The 22,846-nt window shown below is 40.3% G+C and overlaps 1 protein-coding gene across 4 annotated transcripts; it reads right to left on the bottom strand.

The window, feature by feature from the left end:
• Positions 1-481: 481 nt before the first annotated feature.
• On the bottom strand, positions 482-22,103 carry hnrpkl (heterogeneous nuclear ribonucleoprotein K, like). Of its 4 annotated transcripts, XM_034125873.1 has the most exons (17): positions 21,984-22,103; positions 20,505-20,611; positions 16,597-16,694; positions 15,998-16,054; positions 14,554-14,597; positions 12,106-12,178; positions 10,405-10,518; positions 9,902-10,030; positions 8,680-9,005; positions 7,414-7,467; positions 7,112-7,151; positions 6,530-6,545; positions 6,369-6,386; positions 5,267-5,299; positions 5,075-5,142; positions 2,475-2,644; positions 482-1,361 (listed from the first exon to the last, which is right to left on the bottom strand). In XM_034125873.1, exons 2-17 carry the CDS (start codon positions 20,569-20,571, stop codon positions 1,331-1,333), a joined length of 1,338 nt encoding a protein of 445 aa, XP_033981764.1. In that variant the 5' UTR covers positions 20,572-20,611; positions 21,984-22,103; the 3' UTR covers positions 482-1,330. The 4 variants fall into 4 exon arrangements, with proteins under 4 accessions (XP_033981764.1, XP_033981767.1, XP_033981765.1 ...); XM_034125876.1 differs by lacking the exon at positions 5,267-5,299; XM_034125874.1 differs by lacking the exon at positions 6,369-6,386.
• Between the last annotated feature and the right edge of the window lie 743 nt (positions 22,104-22,846).

Here is a 22,846-nt window from a genome sequence, read left to right as displayed (position 1 = left end):
TCAAAATGTTACTCAAGTAAAAGTATAAAAGTATTATCATCAAAATATAGTTAAAGTAGCGACAGTAAAAGTAGTCATTGTGCAGATTGGTCCATTTCAAATTAATATATATGATATGTTTTATAATGATTGATCATGAAAGTGTTCTCAAAGCTGGTAAAGGTGCAGCTAGTTTGAATGACTTTGTATACTGCAGGGTAGCTTGTGAATTTACTCCAGGTGGAACTAAAGTCTGATTCAACACTTGATTATATTTCACATCATTCATCCACATCTGTGAAGTAACTAAAGGGATGAAATACATGTAGTGGAGTAAAAGTACACCATTTACCTCTGAACTGTAGTGGAGTAGAAGTACACAGTAGCATACAATTATCATTCTCAAGTAAAGTACAAGTACCTCTAAATCGTACTTAAATATAGTACTTGAGTACATGTTAGTTACTTTACACCTCTGAGCAGAAAGTAGAGCCACTCTGCAGAACTGTGACAGACTTTATTTACTAAACTCCTGCAGGAGGTAACAGGACAACCAACATGGACTCTGTATGCTCCGAAACACACTTAAAAAATGCTTCAAAATTAAACACACTCATGGATCAAACAGATCAGATATTAAGGTTGAATCACAGCCAGTCATGAGCGGCAGAAAAGACATTTAAAAAAAGATGACCTAACCTGCTTTATGGCGCAATCTCCTTCCAAGAAAGTAGGGCCTATTTAACGTCAGCACTCATGACACTAATGTTTACTTCATGTAAATATATACACACACTTTATACAGCTTCTATTTTTGCTTCATCACACTGGCACATTTATCCCAACTTAAAGCAAAAGTAGGACATCTATTTGGGAAAACCCCAAAACCAAAATAGGGCCTCTTTAAGTAGGATTGATTTCCATACACACATAAGAACCAACCAAGCTCTTGCAAGAAGGAAAAGTCAAACTACTTCAATAAAGCCCCCTCTTACAAAAAAGCACTTTAAAAGTATGCTGAAATTGAGTAAAAATCAAAGTTTATTTTAATGGTACTTCACCATTCTGATACCATGCAGCTTCATTTTGAAAGTGTGCTTAAAGGTTTTAAGGAGGGGAAGAAACAAAATGTCTTGACAAAGAGATTACATTCTGCATGCTGCACTGAAATAAAAAACACAGATGGGTTCACTCCACGAGAATCTGTCCGACAGATTTGAGATTCAAATGAAAATCGTTGTGTTTTGTGAGAAAGAAAAGGGGAGGAGAAGCAGGGGAATGTCGGCTCTGAGGAAGAGGAGGAAACAGTATGGCGGCATGGCTTCACTCTTCTTCTTTATCGCTCTCCTTTCTAGAAGAAGCGACCAGAGTACTGCCTCACACTGAAACCAGAAACACATGAAAAGTAGGACAACATTAGGAATATTTATTGGAAGAGGAACGTGAGATCGGACGCTTCACACACACATTTTTATTGTGGAATGATAGCATTTATTTTAAAAAGCATGCCAATAAATAGAAAAGCTTCATGACTGCTTCGACATGTAGAGAAGGAGGGAGGAAGTGTGTCAGAAACTCAACATTAAAATACCAATATATTTCTTTCTTAAAAGGCTCTTTGCATTACGTCCAAAAGTTACACACTGGTTTCAGATAAGGCTGAAGCTTATGATTGGTTGTGTTGTGGAATGACGACTTTCTCCATTGTTTCGTTTATAAAAAGGGTTGACAATTCTATATATAACAAGTATATATTTCCATATTATTCCCAGAAGCAGCAGGTCCTCACATTTGAAGAATATAAAATCTCTCTAGACTCAAAATAATAAAGACTTTTGAAAATGGCAAATATCCGATTCCAGAAATCCATGCAAATTTGCACGGATTGAATACATGAATGCATCATTAGCAAATTAAAACACAACATTTAAGAACCGTTATAATGTAAAAAATGACTGTTCTAATGACCAACAGGGGAAGTTTAATTGTTATATTTGTTAATTAAACATTTCAAAAAGTACTTTCTTCACATTTCAAAACAGAGCCTGATTTATGGAGCATTTTTTATTCCTCAAAATACAAACAGATTATCAAAACTGAAAATGAAACAAGAACATTTAACCTAACAAATCCAAATTAGCACAGATTTTAATACATAATGCCTATCTTGCAAATACAACATTTTAGAAACCTCAATAGGAACAATGATTGCCTTTATTATACTAACGATCTGGGGAAGATTTAAGGAGATATCTATATTTTCCTTCACCTGCAGCGTTGCCCTTCAGAACGACAGCAGGACCAGAATATGGTTGATGTATTTCTTTGTGTGTGTTTTACCTGGCTGCAGACACTCATTAAAGGAAATCAACTATCTTAAAAACAGCAACAAAACCCATGTTTACTTCCATGCAGAGCAGACCCACAGATAGCAGCTCTTTGTGGGTTGGGGGGGAGGGGGGTGGGGGGGGGGTGGGGGTCACTGGAGAACGTGCCTGTTCTGCAGCAGGTACTGGGCGTTCTGGATCTGGTCCTGCGTGCCCGTGATGGTGATGATTCGGTCCTCGGAGCCCTCTAGTGGCTCATCAATCTTGATGGAGGCTCCGGACTCGTGGCGGATCTGTTTGATCCTCTGGCCCCCCTTCCCGATGATGGAGCCCGCCAGCTGGGGAGCAAAGGAGGGTTAGGTCAGCAGTGAAATGTGTTTTAAGGTCTTTATTTACAGCAAAATGGGTGGTTTGTAACGTATAAATCACACGTGTCAAACTCAAGGCCCGGGGGCCAAATCAGGCCCTTGGTGGATTTAATTTCGGCCCGCAGGATAATTTGTAATTACTAATAGATCTGGCCCACCGGTATATTGCACGCACACCTTCACTCAACCCTGAGGGTCTCCTCAGCTCAGAGCCTGAGCCCAAACATTGATGAACTTGCACCCAAGATGAGATGCCAAGTATCTGGCTTGAACTAGCATCACAGAGCAGCACACTGAGTTTACATGGATGTTTCCTTCTGCACTTTGTTTCTTGAGACAACAGGGCATGTTTGTTTTTTTCTTTGAGGGAAATAGTTTTCTTGAAGCTGTTGTTGGCCTGTGGAGAAATGTAATCATAAGAAATGACTCTGGACAAGCTGCAGATAGAGCCATAAGAAATGAATGCAACTGATTATTTAATGTTTAATGTTGTTTTTATAGGCAATCATTTAAGCGTTGTTAGTTCCAGGTTTAATATGTGCAATAAGTTCATTTCAATAAGTTCTCCAATAAACATTGAACCAGTCCGGCCCACGACTAGTACCCATTTTTTTATTTTGGCCCACTGTGTATTTGAGTTTGACACCCTTGGTATAAATAGTCGTCATTTTCATAACTGTGCGTTTAAATGACAATATATTAATAGAACACAACTTAACACACTAAAAAAAAAACATTTTAATTTATCAAAGCAAAAACTAATTTGTATATCATATTTTTTTATTTCATATTTAAATATGTTACGATTTATTATTGTCTGTGTTTGTTAAATTTGAAAAGGAATAACAAATGTATGTAAAAAAAATATATACATTCAGTTTCAGTTCTATATATTCCTGGTTCTGCTTTTCGATTCCAGTTATTTTCGGTTCTTGATTTCTAAAAGGTGGACATACTGTGGGTGTTTCTCAATGTCGAGTAAAGCTGCCCCAGAGCCACTATTTCAAGCATACTACGTCATCGAGTGCCGCAGAAGGACTGTTCCAAAGTCCAGCATACTTGGGATGTGAGTAGACTCCGCCGTCTTAAAATCCCCACAATGCTTTGCGCACGGACCAATTTCCCCAAATCTGTGGCGGAAGATGTAAGAGGCGGGGCCTCTCATATGACGCACACCTGCTCGCCTGTTCCACTCTTCGTTTTCCGAATGGCAGGAAGTATTCTTGCCTCGCTTCTGAAGCAAGTGACTCGGCAGACATGTGCTACCAAGCAAGCGTACTCGACATTGAGAAACACCCTGTATCTCTCTGATTGCACTGTACAATCTCTTGTAGATTTTCTTGCCAATATATATATATTCCTGGTTCTGCTTTTCGATTCCAGTTCTTTTCGGTTCCTGATTTCGGTACCCAACCCTAGTAAGGACATCTTTATTCATCCGTATGAAGGGTCCACACTACACCAGTAGATGTGTTTATCCGGCTCGGATTGAGGATCAAATAATCAATGTTTTACAACTTTTACAAACAGGAAGTGCTTTATGGCGCGTTTCCACTACAGCGCGGAGCACGGTTTAAGAGGGCTGTGACGTCAGCGGCCCGTTTTTGGTTGCGTTTCCACTTGGCCTAGTACCGGCCGGCGGGTCCTAATTCACAGTTTTTCTGGCCTCATAAAATCGTGGGTCTAGGGCCAGAGACAACGAGGCTGAGTCGGGCTGAGTATGCTAAACTAGAGAGAGCATCGCTGGCAAGGGGGCTACAACTACAACAAGATGGACATATTTGACCGTGATTTAATTGTAATACACGTTTCTAAATGATGCCGAAGTAACAACATACTGATACCGGTTAGTAAAAACCATGAATTAATGCTTTGTCAAGTCTGCAGACAGACGGCAGGCGAAAAACCTTTTAAAATGCGTGTTTTCTGAATGGAGATTGGCTAAGCTAACGCAGTATATGCTCCGACCGTCCACACTCACAACAACGGCCTATACAGACATAAATAAACCAGCGACTGTATTCACCATGACACAGACAGTCTGTGGTGTGTACTTGTTTAACTTTTGTCCAGTTTCTGAACAGATATGAGGAGCTGTGAGCTCTGAGTGCTAACAGCTAACGGCTATGTTGTTTTTCTGGGGTTCTCATTGAAGATGACGTCACGGCTCCGCCTACACTGCGTTACTATAGATACTACCCCAGTTCCTAAACTGTAATGGAAATGCGCCATAAAGTGAGCCAGTCCTAACGAGGCCTAGCCATACCGAGCGAGGCCGTGTAGTGGAAATGCGCCATTAGACTGACTGCTAATCTGTTGATTGGATATTTTGGCAACAGCATGGTGTTTTTTAACTCCATATTTGAACTAAATTAAGTTTTTTGAAGCATGGACACTCACGTCTTTTGGGATGGTGACTTGTGTTGTGATGACTGGGCCTCCGATGTCGCTGTACGATCCTCTGCCGCCTGAAATCAGGAGATAAAGAACATTTCAGGTGGTTCTATCTTTGACTAAAGCATGCAACAAGAAGCCCTTTAGGTGAGGGGTCAAGAGAGAAGAGACATGTATACGTAATCCATCCCCACTCACCAGACTGGAAGTGCTCCCAGGAGGAGTTGTTGTCTTTAGGAGAGGAAACAAGAGAGTGAGAAATGGGAGGAAGAGGAGGGAAAAGTGATGGAAAACATAAATACAGAAAACACCTAAAGTGAACCGTTCCTCCCTCTATGTGCTCTAAAGAATAAGGAGAGTGAGGCACAGGGACCCCCAGGGAGAGATCTACATTATTATGATGTATTTAGGTAAAACAAGGGAATTATTCATAAATAATAAATAAAATCATTTTAAAATCTAAAATAGTTAATAATGTTGTGTTTATTATTTTTAAATGAAAATCCGAAACTGTGTTTTATTGACCCTCAACATGCACCAAAAACGCCCTCCTTTCTGGATACGCGCGTGTGTGTGTGTGTGTGTGTGTGTAAAGTACCATGATATATTACATTTATAGCATTTAAATAGTATAACAATATAAGCTGATCTGAATAAAAAAAGTGTTATTATATGATAATCAGAATCTGTGTTTTATTTAGCCTACGTATGCATGCTGTGTGTGTGTGTGTGTGTGTGTATGTATGTGTGTGTGTGTGTGTGTATGTGTGTGTGTGTGTGTATGCGTGTGTGTGTGTATGTATGTATGTGCTGTGTGTGTGCTGTGTGTGTGTATATGTGTGTGTATGTGTGTGTGTGTGTGTGTGTATGCGTGTGTGTGTATGCGTGTGTATGCGTATGTGTGTATGCGTGTGTATGCGTATGTGTGTATGCGTATGTGTGTATGCGTGTGTGTGTGTATGCGTATGCGTGTGTGTGTATGCGTGTGTGTGTATGCGTGTGTGTGTATGCGTGTGTGTGTATGTGTGTATGTGTGTATGTGTGTGTGTGTGTGTGTGTGTATGCGCGTGTGTGTATGTGTGCTGTGTGTGTGTGTGTTTATTTTCTGAAATCAACTTATAATGATCCCATTTCTCTGAATTTGAAATGTTAATATATTGGATTACTACTTTTAGCCAATTTAATTTATATCGGTTATTTGATGTTGGGGTGGGGCAATTGAATTTAAAACCCGTAAGATGTTCCTATTTCTCTCGTTGTGTATGTATGGTCGTTAGGGGGTCCCCAGTATTTCTTCTACCTTCTGAGTGTTCCTTGTCTGAAAAACAATTAGGAAACTCTGCATTAAAGAAAGATCATTGTCCAAGTGTCCCTGGTGAAGTGGACAATACGCAACATGTCTAAAACTATGTCTAAAACAATGACATGACTTTGTTTGATTAAATAATGAATGTCACTCACCATATCCTCCTCCACCCTGCGTGTCAGGATCGATGGAAAGGAAAACAAGAAACAGTTTAAAGGACGGCGTAATAAGAGGACATTTTGATAGTGCTGGTGTTAGCATTAGCTGTGTACAAAATATCGTATTACATCGTAATTATTTTAATCCTATAAATTCAATAAATGCAGTTCTGAATCCCGCCATATTTTTCCCTACATTTTTAGAAATATTTTAAACATTTTCTTATGTATATGTTCTTGCAGTTCAGACCTAAAGGACGCCTGCTCAGGTTCAGTTTTTTTTATTTTCAGCTCAAGTTCATTTGTGCTAGCGCCGGTGGATCTCCGGACTACGTACTCAGCTGCTCCGCGGTAACCACGGAGACAACTGTTGCCAGGCAACAACAGGCCCCGGATCAGTGTGCGCACACACACACACACACACACGGGGGGGAGCAGCACGGTGACCATGCCTGTGTGTGTGTGTGTGTGCGTGTGTTACACTCATAAAGAGGAATCCCAATCACCTCGTCTGAAGCATATTTCACAATAAAAGACATGCTACACACACACACACACAATATGAAGACACACACTCACCATGCTCTCGTAACGGTCTCCTCCTCGGCCTCTTCTGTCACTAAACACACATATAATTATATTATATTAAATGCATTAATACATCAAACCAATAAATGTTTTATACCAATTTATTTACATTTCATTTTACACTGATTTATTTAGGTATAAGGCTTATTGCAGGAAGGGACATGCAGACTATGTGACGACATGTGATCAGTTCAGACTCTGAATTGTTGGTGTTTTTTCACCTCTGTATTTTATAAATGTATATAATATCTCTATCAAATCATGAGTTCTAGATAATCCTGCCCTGTCCTCACCTCTGTCTGTCGTCCATGCCGCCGTGATAACTGCCGTGAGAGAATCTGTCCCCCCTGGAAACAAGGACAGGGAAAATGTTGGAAAACTAAAATACAAACTTCCTACGGTTCCTAATCTATGGAGGGCTAAAGCTGCCGTTACAATTGACACATTCAAAATATACTTTGGAATTGAATTAACAAAAAAAAGACATGTATAAATAAATTACAATAAATAAGCAGGTTATTGAGAACATTATTAATACATAAAAACATTTATATTTTGTTAATTTATTTTATTCATATTTGATTAATTCCGTTTTTGTTAAAGGGGACCTATCATGCAAAATGCACTTTTTGATGTCTTTTATACATAAATACGTGTCCCCGGTGTGTCAGGGAACTCACGCAGCGTCAGAAAATAAAACCCTCTCTCTTTTCCTCCGTACCCAAATCTCTAAAAACGGGGGAACAACGGAGCTGATCCAGATTTGCGTCCGATATGACGTAATATCTGAAATGTGGACCCACGGCCCAATCAGAAATGTTGCTATCAGAAACAATGCCCGACTGTTTTGGACGTAATATGGTCGGTGTTTACATTAGCATCGCTAACACTCAGAGCTAACCTGTACTGGAGAGCATGTGTGTGAAGAAGCAGGAAATAAAAAGGAACTCACCTTGTGGTATAACCGGCAAGAGAGAAAGCCTTTGAGCTCCATACTGTTTCAGAGATAATCCTTGATAATCCATGATATGGCGTTTCATCACGGCAGCATTTAGTTTAGACAGTAGCTGCCGGGTCCTGCATGAGCTCAGCCCCCTACTTTTTTATTATTATCAATTATTGTGAAATAGAGGGATATGAGGCATGGCTACAATGGGTGATCTGTTTTGGTATTTTGAGCAAAATACTTCATAGACATGTTTTTTATATATTTGTATATATCTGAGACCTATGCTATTGCCTAAAAATAGCATGATAGGTGACCTTTAATACTTCTAACCACACCACAGTAATCCATGCTTAGGAACTGTTTGTCTTACCACACTAATTATGTGACTGGTTTCTAAAAACAAATGTATTGGACATGTCCCCCACTGTGGGACGTTTAAACCGTCTCTGTTTCTGAAGACCTTCCTTTTAAATAAAGCCTATAGATAGAGAGCTTAGATGTCCCTACGTCTGTCCTCCTGAGTCCGACATTTTATAGTTTTTACTGTCTTTTTATTGTATTTTATCCATTCTTTTTAAACCCTTTTTGACTTTAAAGGGCCTCTCCTCACCCTCCTCTTGGCAGCGGTGGAGGAGGAAGAGGCAGATTTCTCGCTCGGCTCCCTCCTCTACCTCCTCCTCGGTTCAATGGAGGAGGAGGAGGACCCCGTCGCGGGCTGATGTCATCATAGTCCCGTCTGGAGGAGGGGGGCATCGGCCTGCTGCCTCTGGAGGGGGGAGGCATGTGATCGAAGCCCCCCCGAACCCTCATGGGGAAACCCCCCCCTCCGATTGGTCGCCTGCCTCGCTCCTCGAAAACAACGGTGAAGCCGCCGTAGTCGTACGTCTCGTTGTAGAAGTTCGGGTCGTAAGGCTGCGCTCGGCCTTTGATAGGCGCCTGTGGAATAAAAAGGTAAAAGGGAATTATTAAAAAATATATATATATCTATCTAACTTGTATTTATTTGATTATTTCACAACATTTATTTCTGGAAATTTAATTTAAAAAGCTGTACCAAACAAAAAAAAGATTGCTTGTTTAACATTTACTTTATGAGATTTAAAGTTGTCTTTATATAATGTAATGTAATTGTATAACGAGTAAAAACTGTTTTAATTCTTTAACTTAGTTTAGCAGTTTCTTGTTCTCGTTTAAATGTATTTTTATAGGAAATGAAAAAACTGTGAAAAACAGCCGTTGTCATATTGACCTCTAAAATGTCCGAATTGACCAATCAGAATCGAGTATTCAACTAAGCCATGCAGAGATGGCAAAAGTACACACATCCTTTACTCAAGTAGAAGTACAGATACTCGTGTTTAAAAAATACTGACTAAACTTCTTTACTCAAGTAAAAGTAAAGAGGGCTTTGAAATGTACTTGTACTTGTAATGTAAGAAGTAGAAAGTACAGGTATTTGTGTTCAACATGTAAGAAGTAGAAAGTACAGGTATTTGTGTTCAACATGTAAGAAGTAGAAAGTACAGGTATTTGTGTTCAACATGTAAGAAGTAGAAAGTACAGGTATTTGTGTTCAACATGTGAGAAGTAGAAAGTACTGGTATTTGTGTTCAACATGTAAGAAGTAGAAAGTACAGGTATTTGTGTTCAAAATGTAAGAAGTAGAAAGTACAGGTATTTGTGTTCAAAATGTAAGAAGTAAAAAGTTGTCAGAAAAATAAGTAGTGGAGTAAAATACTGATACCAGAAAAATGTACTTAAGTACAGAAACGTATTTGTACTCCATTACTTCCCACCTCTGAAGCCATGCAATAAAGTAAATTAAGACTGACCTCGGCCACCAGCTCCAAGATAACTTTTATACACTCGACGACTCGCTCTGGTTTCCCTCCGACCAAAACAACTCTGTCGGTGGAGTGAGGACAGCATTCCTGGAACAGCTTGATGGTGGTCTGGGTGTTCTGGGCAGGAAACGGGAACATATTAAACCAATTAAATCCACTTTGATAACTCTGCTACTAATCTATGGAAGGATAATGCTGCCATTACAATAAATAATGACACTAAAATATGCATACATGAAATGTGCCTGACAAACATTTCCGTATTTAATTATTTATGAATGAATTATATATATATATATATATATTTTATTTTATTACAAAGCATATTTTTTTTACATTTTAGGCATTATTGCATTTATTTATTGTTTTGGCAGCTTTAGTCCTCCATACTGAACTAACCAATAATGCCAGATAAAAAGTAGTGTTTTCATACATGTATAAACTCGATTATTTTAACAATTAATCTCCTGTTAATCTGGCCTCTGTCCTACCTCTCTCAGCTCCTTAATCTTGGCTCCTTTCACCCCGATGATCCCCCCCGCCAGGCTCTGGTGGATCAGCAGACGAAGCTCCGAGTCAAAATCTGTCCCACTGTAATGCTGGTACTAAAAAAAAAAACACACAAAAGCAACATCAGAGCGGTCCGTAGAGCCCAAAACTCTTTCCAACCCTTAAATACGAAATATTGGGCCATTCCCAATTTCTATTAAAGGGGTCATATTCTGCAAATTTCAGGTGTATATCAGTATGTAGTGTCTCTACTTTAAAGAGTCCTCTCCTGCTGATGTTCAGGTGTATATCAGTATGTAGTGTCTCTACTTTAAAGAGTCCTCTCCTGCTGATGTTCAGGTGTATATCAGTATGTAGTGTCTCTACTTTAAAGAGTCCTCTCCTGCTGATGTTCAGGTGTATATCAGTATGTAGTGTCTCTACTTTAAAGAGTCCTCTCCTGCTGATGTTCAGGTGTATATCAGTATGTAGTGTCTCTACTTTAAAGAGTCCTCTCCTGCTGATGTTCAGGTGTATATCAGTATGTAGTGTCTCTACTTTAAAGAGTCCTCTCCAGCTGATGTTCAGGTGTATATCAGTATGTAGTGTCTCTACTTTAAAGAGTCCTCTCCAGCTGATGTTCAGGTGTATATCAGTATGTAGTGTCTCTACTTTAAAGAGTCCTCTCCTGCTGATGTTCAGGTGTATATCAGTATGTAGTGTCTCTACTTTAAAGAGTCCTCTCCTGCTGATGTTCAGGTGTATATCAGGATGTAGTGTCTCTACTTTAAAGAGTCCTCTCCTGCTGATGTTCAGGTGTATATCAGTATGTAGTGTCTCTACTTTAAAGAGTCCTCTCCTGCTGATGTTCAGGTGTATATCAGTATGTAGTGTCTCTACTTTAAAAGAGTCCTCTCCTGCTGATGTTCAGGTATATATCAGTATGTAGTGTCTCTACTTTAAAGAGTCCTCTCCTGCTGATGTTCAGGTGTATATCAGGATGTAGTGTCTCTACTTTAAAGAGTCCTCTCCTGCTGATGTTCAGGTGTATATCAGTATGTAGTGTCTCTACTTTAAAGAGTCCTCTCCTGCTGATGTTCAGGTGTATATCAGTATGCAGTGTCTCTACTTTAAAGAGTCCTCTCCTGCTGATGTTCAGGTGTATATCAGTATGTAGTGTCTCTACTTTAAAGAGTCCTCTCCTGCTGATGTTCAGGTGTATATCAGTATGTAGTGTCTCTACTTTAAAGAGTCCTCTCCTGCTGATGTTCAGGTGTATATCAGTATGTAGTGTCTCTACTTTAAAGAGTCCTCTCCTGCTGATGTTCAGATGTATATCAGTATGTAGTGTCTCTACTGTGACATGTCTCCGTGCTTTAATGTTCAAAAAGCTCTTTATTTTTCTCATACTGCCTGTGCTGCAGCACCTCTTTTCACCCTCTGTCTGAAACCAGAGCCCAGTCTGCTCGGATTGGTTAGCTGGCCGGCTCTGTTGTGATTGGTCAACCGCTTAGAGATGTCCCTCCCCTTAGCCTATCATGTGTTGGAGAGCTAGCCACTAGGAGCGCGATTGTAACATACTGTCACCATGTTCAAGAACTTTGGAGCCTTTGCAGACCAGTACAGGCACAAAGACCTATACTACAGGGAAAGGGAAAACCCCCAAAATAGCAGAATAGCGCCTCTTAAACTCGTTGACTTACCTCCTCTAGAGTAGGGATGATTTTCAGCAGAATGTCTCCGATCGTGTCGATGCTGGCGTTCACGCTCAGGATTCTGTCAGGAACAATGTCGGCCGAAAGGAATCAAGGCATTATAGGATGTAAAGAAGAACAATTGACATACACTCAATATAAGATCATTTTGGGAGAAGGGGGGGGGCGGCTTCAATAGCGTGGCCACAAAAAGTTGGGAAGGAGAAAGAGAGAGAGGGGGGGGTCTTCTATAACAATCCCACCACAAGGAAGTTGGGAAATCAAACAAAAGCTTTTGAAAACACGATTTCACCACCAGCACGTCTTCTTATATTGATCAGGGGTTGGGATAAGGGTGGGGGGGGGGGGGGGGGCAGAAGAAGAGAGTAAAAGAGCAGAGGGGTGTAGTTTTGGGTCGGGGGAGGGTATGGAGCTCTGATCGGATGTTTCCTGGGAGAAATTTGACATAAGGGATGCAGCACAATGACATAAAGAAGAATACATTAATGATGAGTGACAGAAAAGTGGGCGGAGCCTCTCGCAGAAATCATTGACAGTGATGTTGACAACATTGGGGGAGAAAGGGGGGAGGAAGTGGGCAAAGTGGGCCACAGAGGACAGAGCGAGAGTTTCTACAAGTTTATGGTGAAATAAAAACATCACTGGAAGGGAAATTTGTGACGCTAACCAACATGATGCTAACTCCCAGTAGGTAGTTTGTTGTAGGGCTGCACGATATAGGAAAGACACTTTTTTCTGCGATGTAAAAAAAAATGCAGTACTGTCGCCCTAAAGATTGTAGGCTAGATTAAAACTCATCGATCTGTGAAAGCGGTACGAAAAGCTTATTTTTACTTAAATCATAAGAAAATGTTGTGATGGTTATATTGGGTAATACCACAGTAGAATTATCGTGAATGCAGGATCTTTCTCAAAAAGTATTTGCAAATATTTTGAATCTTGCGTTGTATACATCCACGATTACAAGCTTGCAGACTTTTTTTCACTGTGTTTAATAGCTATGCTTGTTAGCGTGTAACTGCAAAACCAAAGAAAGGCTTCTAATGCTACTGTGTCCGTGTGCATTAGATAGTGAAATTAATATTCTACATAATGATATTTCTTTCTGATCTATTAAGTCTGACAAGCAACATATTTCCAATAGGACATTTAAAAAGAATATGATCACACGGTGAAGTTGAATACCGGATTGTTATTGGTCAATTTCAGAGGTTAATACTCAATAACAGACCGATGCCAAGGATAACAGACCGTTACTAAGGATAACAGACCGATGCCAAGGATAACAGACCGTTACTAAGGATAACAGACCGTTACTAAGGATAACAGACCGTTACTAAGGATAACAGAACGTTACTAAGGATAACAGAACGTTGCTAAGGATAACAGAACGTTGCTAAGGATAACAGACCGTTGCTAAGGATAACAGAACGTTACTAAGGATAACAGAACGTTACTAAGGATAACAGACCGTTGCTAAGGATAACAGAATGTTACTAAGGATAACAGAACGTTACTAAGGATCAGTGCAGACAATGTCCCACCTACTGGAATGTGCCGATGCCCCCCGGTGCAGTCCAGAAGACCTGGCAGAACCTACCCCATCAGCTGTGGCCTGTGCCCGATACTGGCAGAACGACATCTGAGATTGCTACGGACTCGAAGAAGAAGACTAAGGATAGCAGACCGTTGCTAAGGATCACAGACCGTTACTAAGGATAACAGACCGTTGCTAAGGATAACAGACCGTTACTAAGGATAACAGAATGTTACTAAGGATAACAGACCATTGCTAAGGATAACAGACCGTTGCTCAGGAGGATCAAGTGACTATTTACAGTCATATAAATCAGCAGGTCAATTTAACGTCAGCTGTGGATATTAATGACCGCCTCGCTGCACATTATCCCTTACTTATTACACGGCGGAGTGGAATACTCGATTCTGATTGGTCAATTTAGACTTCTCAGAGGTTGTTAATACTCAATAACACACCGCTACTAAGCACAATAATGACTGTTGCTGCGGAGGATCGAGGGAGAGAAGGAAAGAGGTTAAAAGACGTCAGATAAATTCCTTACTTATTGATTCATCATGAAATAGTTGCATAAATAAGTCATGGAAAAAGTTGTAGCATGATGTGTTTGAGTACATTTTCCGACACGATATATTGTGCAGCCCTAGTTGGTCGTCAGTGATTCTCTGCATGGTCAATAAACAAAGTCAAACTCAATGAAGATGCTTAATAATGGACAGAGAAATCAAAAGGAAAAACAACACACGTCTCTTACAAAGTGAAGAAAGGGGGGTAGTTTAGGGGTAAGGAATGGGGAAGTAAACCGTCATGTGTATAAAATATGAAACAGAAGTTATCAAAAGACATGTTTTTTTTCTCTGTTCTAATCAGGCAGTGAGGCAATAACTGGTGGGACATACCGCTCTGGGCCACTGCTGTCTGGGACTGAAACACTGGCATTGAACTGCAGGTGGAGGTGGAGGAGGAGGTGGAGGTTGTGGTGGTGGTTGTGGTGGAGGAGGTTGGCATTGGGCGGGGGTTTTCAATCACATTTAGGGGCACGGTTTATGGGCGGGGCCAACGTCAGTGGGTGGGGCATGTCGATCCAGTACATGGACAACGGAGAGGAAGGTTGGCCGAAAATAAAAGCAAAACAAAAAAAGTACAGGAGAAGGGGGGGGAAGAGGGGGAGAAGGAATACATTTTAATTGAATACAAGCTTTACTTTGTGTCCCAATAGTGAAAAACTGTGGTGAGTGAAGAAGGAACAGGAAGTGTGACACGATTGGACACGATTTAAACAACAGTTTGGAGATGTAAAGCCCTGAGACTCAGGCTTTGAGGAACCTTCCAGAGGAACTGGATCACAAGAGGACTGGGAACAAATGAGCCTGCTAGTCTTTATCATTAGAGCGGACATTATACTCACTTTCAGGTATATATCAGTATGTAGTGTCTCTACTTTAAAGAGTCCTCTCCTACTGATGTTCAGGTGTATATCAGTATGTAGTGTCTCTACTTTAAAGAGTCCTCTCCTGCTGATGTTCAGGTGTATATCAGTATGTAGTGTCTCTACTTTAAAGAGTCCTCTCCTGCTGATGTTCAGGTGTATATCAGTATGTAGTGTCTCTACTTTAAAGAGTCCTCTCCTGCTGATGTTCAGGTGTATATCAGTATGTAGTGTCTCTACTTTAAAGAGTGCTCTCCTGCTGATGTTCAGGTGTATATCAGTATGTAGTGTCTCTACTTTAAAGAGTGCTCTCCTGCTGATGTTCAGGTGTATATCAGTATGTAGTGTCTCTACTTTAAAGAGTCCTCTCCTGCTGATGTTCAGGTGTATATCAGTATGTAGTGTCTCTACTTTAAAGAGTCCTCTCCTGCTGATGTTCAGGTGTATATCAGTATGTAGTGTCTCTACTTTAAAGAGTCCTCTCCTGATGATGTTCAGGTGTATATCAGTATGTAGTGACTGCCTGTGCTGCAGCACCTCTTTTCACCCTCTGTCTGAAACCAGAGCCCAGTCTGCTCTGATTGGTTAGCTGGCCGGCTCTGTTGTGATTGGTCAACCGCTTAGAGATGTCCCGCCCCTTAGCCTATCACGTACAATGTGTTGGAGCGCTAGCCAATAGAAGCACAAGTGTTCCTTAGTGAAGTCACTTGTTCCGGAACTTTTTGGATGTCAGGCTTTGCAGACTATTGACATGTATAAAAACCTATAGAACACACTACAGGGAAGGGAAAACCCCAAAAAAGCATAATACGGCCTCGTTAAAAGGATTTTAGGTCTGGATTATATAAATGTAGCCTTCTAAATTTGCTCCTCAGCTGCAAAATATTTTTTCTGAATATCATCCGTTTACTCACGTCAGTGCGCAGGGCTTTTATGTTCTTGCCACCCTTTCCGATAACAGCACCAGCATTCTGTAGGTGAAAAGAAAGTGTTTTCAGATTGTGCAACACACACACACACACACACACACACACACACACACACACACACACACACACACACACACACACACACACACACACACACACACAACACACACACACACACACACACACACACACACACACACACACACACACACACACACACACACACACACACACACACACACACACACACACACACACACACACACACACACACACACACACACACACACACACACACACACACACACACACACACACACACACACACACACACACACACACACACACACACACACACACACACACACACACACACACACACACACACACACACACACACACACACACACACACACACACACACACACACACACACACACACACACACACACTTCTTAGAAAGAAAATCAGTCACAAATTGGGAAAAGGCAAAGAAAATGCAAATCAGTGCCTCTCTACTTTGATCATCGGAGGTAAACAGTCCAACACATACATATCCAAGTGTACATGTTAACGGTGTTTACTTTGCTCTGCAGAAGAACTCGCAGCTCCACCATCTCGTCTGCGTTGCGAGAACGTTTGAACACGTGCTCTTCCTCCATGTCGTCCGCTGGCCGTTTACCTGCGAGGGAACACAGCTCAGGTGAGTCTGTATCGAGGGTTTCATCATTAACAAACAGAGTAATACCTTCAACGACACTCTGTAGAGTTCGACCATTTCCAAATGTGGCACGGCAGGACGAAGAAATAGGGCTGCACAGTTTGGAGCAAATAGCTTATTCCGATTATTTTGAGACCGTTGTATATAGACTATTCTGCACTATTATATTCAATGTTATTGTATTTACTTGCACTGTTTTATTGTGTTGCACTGTTGGAGTGATATTTTCCTAACAGTGACCTCAGATTTTCAATGTCATATCTACACTGTAGCTATGTACACATGACAATAAAAGCCTTGAAACTTGAATTGCAATATGATTTAGGATTTTAGAGGGAATTACTACATCTGAAACATTTGTCACATTACCACTAATAAGTATTTTCTTAAAGAGAATCTGTACAATACAAGGATTTTTTTATTAAGTCTGCAGAATGCTGTTAGCAGGATGGGATTTCTCTGCAGCTCCAAGATATTTTCACACATTTTGCATTTACCAAATATCGCACCTACTGTGATATGAATATCGCACTAATTTATAAAAAAATATGTTGGTGACGTGTCTTTAAATATGAGATAAGATAAGAGGTATTCTATTGATCACAAATTGGGAAATGTTTGCATTACAGCGGCATTAAAAACAACAAACCAAAACAAGGCATTGCACATAAGTAGAAATTAAACAATACTAGAATTTAAACATCTCAAAATAGAATTAAAGCAGTATTCAATAAACAGTAGACCGTGAAGATAAAAAAAATCGATCAACTCGGACAATAAAACACTATTGATAAATATTTATATGGGATGCTCCGATCGCCAATTTTGGGGCCGATCGCCGGAATCAGTAACGGCCGATACCGATCGCCGATTCGATCGAGTGGGCGGGGCCTATGGGGATCTTCCATTTAAAGTGATGTTCAAAACTCAGTTAATGGGGCTCATTCACTGGCGCTTCCACAAACAACAACCTACATCATTATTACATTCAGATGAAGTACATTATTCAAGTTTACATTAACTTTGGATAATAACACGGGAGAAATGAGCGCTCTCTCCCCCTCTCTCTCCTCACAGCCCGTCTGTATCGTCTCATGCAGCTCACTGATCCAGTAATGAGTGACCCGACAGTGAAGAATAAATATATGTATAACTAGTTTAGCTTGTTCCAGAGGTAGATCAAATAGTGTGTAAGGTAAGTGTGTGTGTTGCTCCGCTCACCGGTCCGTCACATCGGGCGGAGCTGCAGGATGTCTGCTTCACACACACGTTGCATACCGCTATTTTACTGTCTTTTTCGGACACCTTAAAATACTGCCAGACTGGTGAAGCCATTTCGGCGAGCTTGTTTTGCCGCGCACAGAGAAAAGTGTCATGTATTTTACGTCATGTGATCGGCTCTCCTGATAGGCATTTATAGAGAGAATATCGGCTGATAGCGATCGGAGCATCCCTAATATTTATATATTAATGTCATTGTGTACTTGTATTTCTTCTTCTAACCTTTCTTGTATGTAATGATGTGTCTTTGTTGTTGTTAAATATATTTAAAATGTTTTAAAAGTTATCAAAATAAATGAAAATGGAGAGTTCTTGGTCTACAGTTTGTTCTGCCCAAACAATGGGTTTCATACGGGAGCCAACTCCATCCTGGAGTGTTAATAAATAATAACGAGCCAAATCCACTGAAGGGTTAATAGTGAGAAATCTCCCTCTTTGGCGTCTTAGTTATTTATTGTTATGATATATTTATGTCATTGTGTACTTGTATGACTTCTTCTCACCTTTCATGTATGTAATTATGTTTTGTTTTGCAGAAAGAACATTTAATAAAAAAATACGTAGGAAACAAATAAAGTTATCAAAATGAATGAACATGGAGAGTTCTAGGTCTACAGTTTGTTCTGCCCAAATAATGGGTTTCATATGGGAGCCAACTCCATCCTGGAACATGTCCGGCACCATGATGTCCGCTTCCTGGATGAAAAAGCGTGCAGATCAGATGAACAGCAGTGTCCTGGACAGGAGACACCCTCCACCATCTGACATGTCCACATGCTACGTAGCGGTAGCCAGGAATTCTCTTTTTGCCTCCTTTCAAATGGACTAATGATCAGGTGCTGTGTTCAAACCTGGATATATAACACCAGCTAAAGACACATCTTTTTAGATTAGCTTTTTATATTACTTAAATATTATTTTTAATACTTTATATGGATTTCAATGACTACTTTTTTTACGATGTTGTATTTTATTGTTGCCTGTGTTTAGTGTCCTGTCTGTCTGTAACTTTGTGTGGTAGTGTTACCACTGACAGGTCTCTCTTGCAAATGAGACCTTGTGTCTCAATGAGATTTTACACCTGTATAAATAAAGGCTAAATAAAATATTGTTTTATTTATCTTAAAGGTCCATGGCCATTTCTACTGATCATAATTCCATTGATAAGGTCTACTAGAATAGATTTATATTGTGCAATGTTCCAAACTCACATTGGTTTCTCATACAGCATCTCTGTATAGTATGTGTATTCACTCTCTGTCCTACACGGCTTGTTGGAGCTCCTGCCCCCCCCTCCCCCTGTGAGCCCAGTGTGCTCTGATTGGTCGGGACGTTGCGAGGCTCGCTGCCCAATGATCTGGCTTACTGGTGTGGTTTCCGGGTCGGCGATACAGCGGGAAACTCATCCTGAGCACACACAAACACTCACAGCCGAAGTAAACACAATAAGTGTGGCTTGATATTGAGTTAGAAAAAGGTTTATAACGCTGTGAGAATGCGTCTGCGGAGAGCATTTCTCCACCATCCCAACTCGTCTATTACCAGCGTTCAGGGAGCTCTATGCAAGTCAATGGGACTCCCTGTTAGTTGAAAATGTCCTGGTGTGTGAGGAGCTCCGCAGATTGGTCCATTTTGGTTCCGGGAACCGCATGACGAAGAAACAAATGGAAAAAGAGAAATCTCCAACGAGGCGTTCTGGGGCAGCATAGACAGGTCTTTTCTGTGTTAGAGTTTTACTCGCTACAGGGTGTACTTTGAGGGTTTGAGACTCTGCAGACCGTTTACATGCAGAACAACCTTCATAACACACAAGGGGACGGGTGATAACCAGAAAAGCATGACATGGGACCTTTAAAGGATTTTATCTTATTTTATTCATCTAACATGCTTCAATAGCAATACTTCTTTTTACGTTGGTCTTTTTTTTCTTAATCGTTTAACCTTCATTAGAATGATGGCATTTTTATTACTATTATCTTTTTCTTTCTGTTGTACCTATATGTTCACTTTGCTTTATGGGGTTTTACATTGTTGCATCGACTCAGTTGTCTTGTGTCTTATCTGTCGGAGAGAAACCATTATTTATTTATGTTATTATATTGTTATAATCATACCTTTTACCTCCGTGTGTCTATTAACATGATAAAATGTTATATTGTGCTGCATGTACCTGTAACGTTCTTAACGAGGGGAATTTCTTGTTTGTTTTTACATTACATGTCACTTGTTAGACGCTTTTATCCAAAGCGACTTACATACTCAATACTGTGGGCAATCCCCACAGGAGCAATTTGGGGTGAAGTGTCCCATGCTGACTGCAGTGGGGTTTGAACCTGTGCTCCCCTGATCCGAACACCTACGCACAACCCACTGCACCACACGCCTCCCGTTTTTAACTCGTGATGTGTCATTTTCTAAAGCACTTTGAGCTGCATGTGTTGTGTATGAAAAGTGCTGTTTAAATGATGGTCTATATGTGCTGGATCGTACCATTTGTGTCAGTGTTGCTGAATGAGTTGTCTTCCTCCTCTTCCATTTTCACCTCCATTTTCTCCATTGTTTGGCAGTGGAATGGAAACAGGCTCCTCTACCTGGATCTGCAACAACAACAACAACAACAAAATATATAATTGAAAAGAAAGGTGGTAAAAGCCAGGCTACATTTGAACACACACAGGCATAGACTTGTACTGTAATACATAAATAACAATAAGTCTCCAGCATGTTTTATATAAATAGTTGTGGTTTAGTTACAAATAAAAGGTATATTTTTTATCTGGTTGTCCGAAATCTAAAAGGTGATATGTCATGCAGGAAAAAACAAATTCAGTGCCAGTTCTTTCTAAAAATAGCTTCTAAATATAGCTTTTTAAGATGTTTTTTTTCCAAGAAGGATTATTTTAATGTCCTTGAAACCTTTTAATGGAAGTGTTTCCATTGCAGATTAACATTAAACATAGCATATCAGCGATATTGTGTATATCCCAATGGGGGGGGTCTAAGGACACAGGATGTAGTGTAATACTGCTCATGATAACTAACATTGGCTTTAGCTGAAATGCAAAGTATGCATGCTGCAGAATAAATGTTGTCCGTGTAGTTCAGTGTTAAAAACAGAAAGGATCTAGCAGTGAAAACTTTAAATATAGTCTCAAACTACCCTGCATGCATTCCTCCCACTTGCACTGCCCACTGTTACCAGTTTTACACAAAAATCAAAAGCCGGTTATACTTCTGCAAAAAAACCTCACTGTGCTGAGGCCTTGCTAAGTTATATAGAGAAGCTGTTTACCGCCTACACAGCTAAGGAATTAGCAGCATTTAACTAGCATGAGCCAAGCAAACACAGCTAGCAGATGTATCCGGGTTCACCACACAACACATATATTCATAGGTGCATTATTGCATAACAATTTATATGTAGGAAAGCTTATAAGGAGCATTTTACCGTTTTATCTCCACCTTAATCCAAAATACATACCAAAAATGTCTGCGCAAAAGGAGAATGTTACATTTTAGCTCATCGTATTCTAAATAGCATATATTTAACTTCCCCATCATTACGTGCATATCCGTCTTGCACTATTGTATTTCTATCCTGTTATTTATTGCACTATTTGTATTGTTTTATTAATATGTTTTATGTCTTATATGTATATATCAGGTTGCATTGTTGTAAGAGCTTGGGACTTAATATGTGCATTGCCATAAGTAAACTGTAGCTACTGTGCATATGACAGTAAAGCCTTTGAATTGAATTACCTGGAAGCAGAAGTTGACTTTGCTAAGCTAACAGCTAGCCAGTTGCTGTCTGCGAGGCGTGTCTGTCCACAAAAATGGCACAATTTAGCTCTCCTAGTGAAATGTCAGCGGTGAAATAAACCTATAAGAACCGTAACAAGCTAAAATGCAAACTGGCAAAAATGTTTAGTATGAAGGTAACAGCATTTAGTGTTTAGGAAAACAAACCTGCAGCCACGTTCACTGCGGAGCTCCTCGGCTTGCACGTTTTCAGCATGGAGTGTTTTCGACATTCACCCGGTGGGGTTTGTTAGATAATTGTATCAAGTCAGCACGGGCGGGCGGGGCTAACGCGGGTTACACTGAAAGAGAGGATTCCATGTACCCGCGAGGCAACGCCGAAAAGATATCAAGCGCTTCTCTCTGTAAACGGGTGTTTTTGCCCAAATTGAAAGCTCGCAGGCAGTGCTTTTTTCTCGACCCCGCCCCCTCAGGCAACCGCTGCGTTATTATAAGGTTTTTTTTACGCCCTGAGCATAGACTGTCAGGTTATGATAGATAGATATAGATAGATAGATATATAGATAGATAGATAGATAGATAGACAGATAGACAGATAGATAGATAGACAGATAGATAGATAGATAGATAGATAGATAGATAGATAGATAGATAGATAGATAGATAGATAGATAGATAGATAGATAGATAGATAGATAGATAGATAGATAGATAGATAGATGTCCCCTCCGTCCATTTCCTGGAGATCAGCATCATGACTAGTGCCAACACTTTTGGTAATTTGCAGTGATTTTAAACGGACCATAGCTGGCCGGCTCTGTTGTGATTGGTCAACCGGTGAGGGATGTCCCGCCCCTCAGCCTATCAAGTACAATGTGTTGGAGCGCTAGCCAATAGGAGCACGAGTGTTACACAGTGATGTCACTATGTTCAGGAAGTAAACAAAGGAGTCCAGTGGAGGAGTTACAGGGAGGGGGGGGGGGGCTTTAGCAGACCATTTACATGCACTAAAACCTATATAACACAGTAGGAAAGGCTACACATAAAAGAGCATAATAGGGCCTCTTTAA

Source organism: Trematomus bernacchii, unplaced genomic scaffold (genome assembly GCF_902827165.1).
Source record: "Trematomus bernacchii unplaced genomic scaffold, fTreBer1.1, whole genome shotgun sequence".
NCBI lineage: Eukaryota > Metazoa > Chordata > Actinopteri > Perciformes > Nototheniidae > Trematomus > Trematomus bernacchii.
Note: the sequence above shows the minus strand (reverse complement) of the source record. Positions and strands in the feature narration are given on the sequence as shown.

What these genes read in the sequence shown, in the direction of transcription:
- hnrpkl (XM_034125873.1), bottom strand. Translation starts at nt 20,571, where the DNA reads ATGGAGAAAATGGAGGTGAAAATGGAAGAGGAGGAAGACAACTCATTC. An exon ending in CCACCGCTGCCAAGAGGAGG is followed by an intron (nt 7,468 to 8,679) that starts GTGAGGAGAGGC and finishes CCTTGTTTCCAG; the next exon opens with GGGGGACAGATTCTCTCACG. An exon ending in CAGTACCTGCTGCAGAACAG is followed by an intron (nt 1,362 to 2,474) that starts GCACGTTCTCCA and finishes TTCTGGTTTCAG; the next exon opens with TGTGAGGCAGTACTCTGGTC.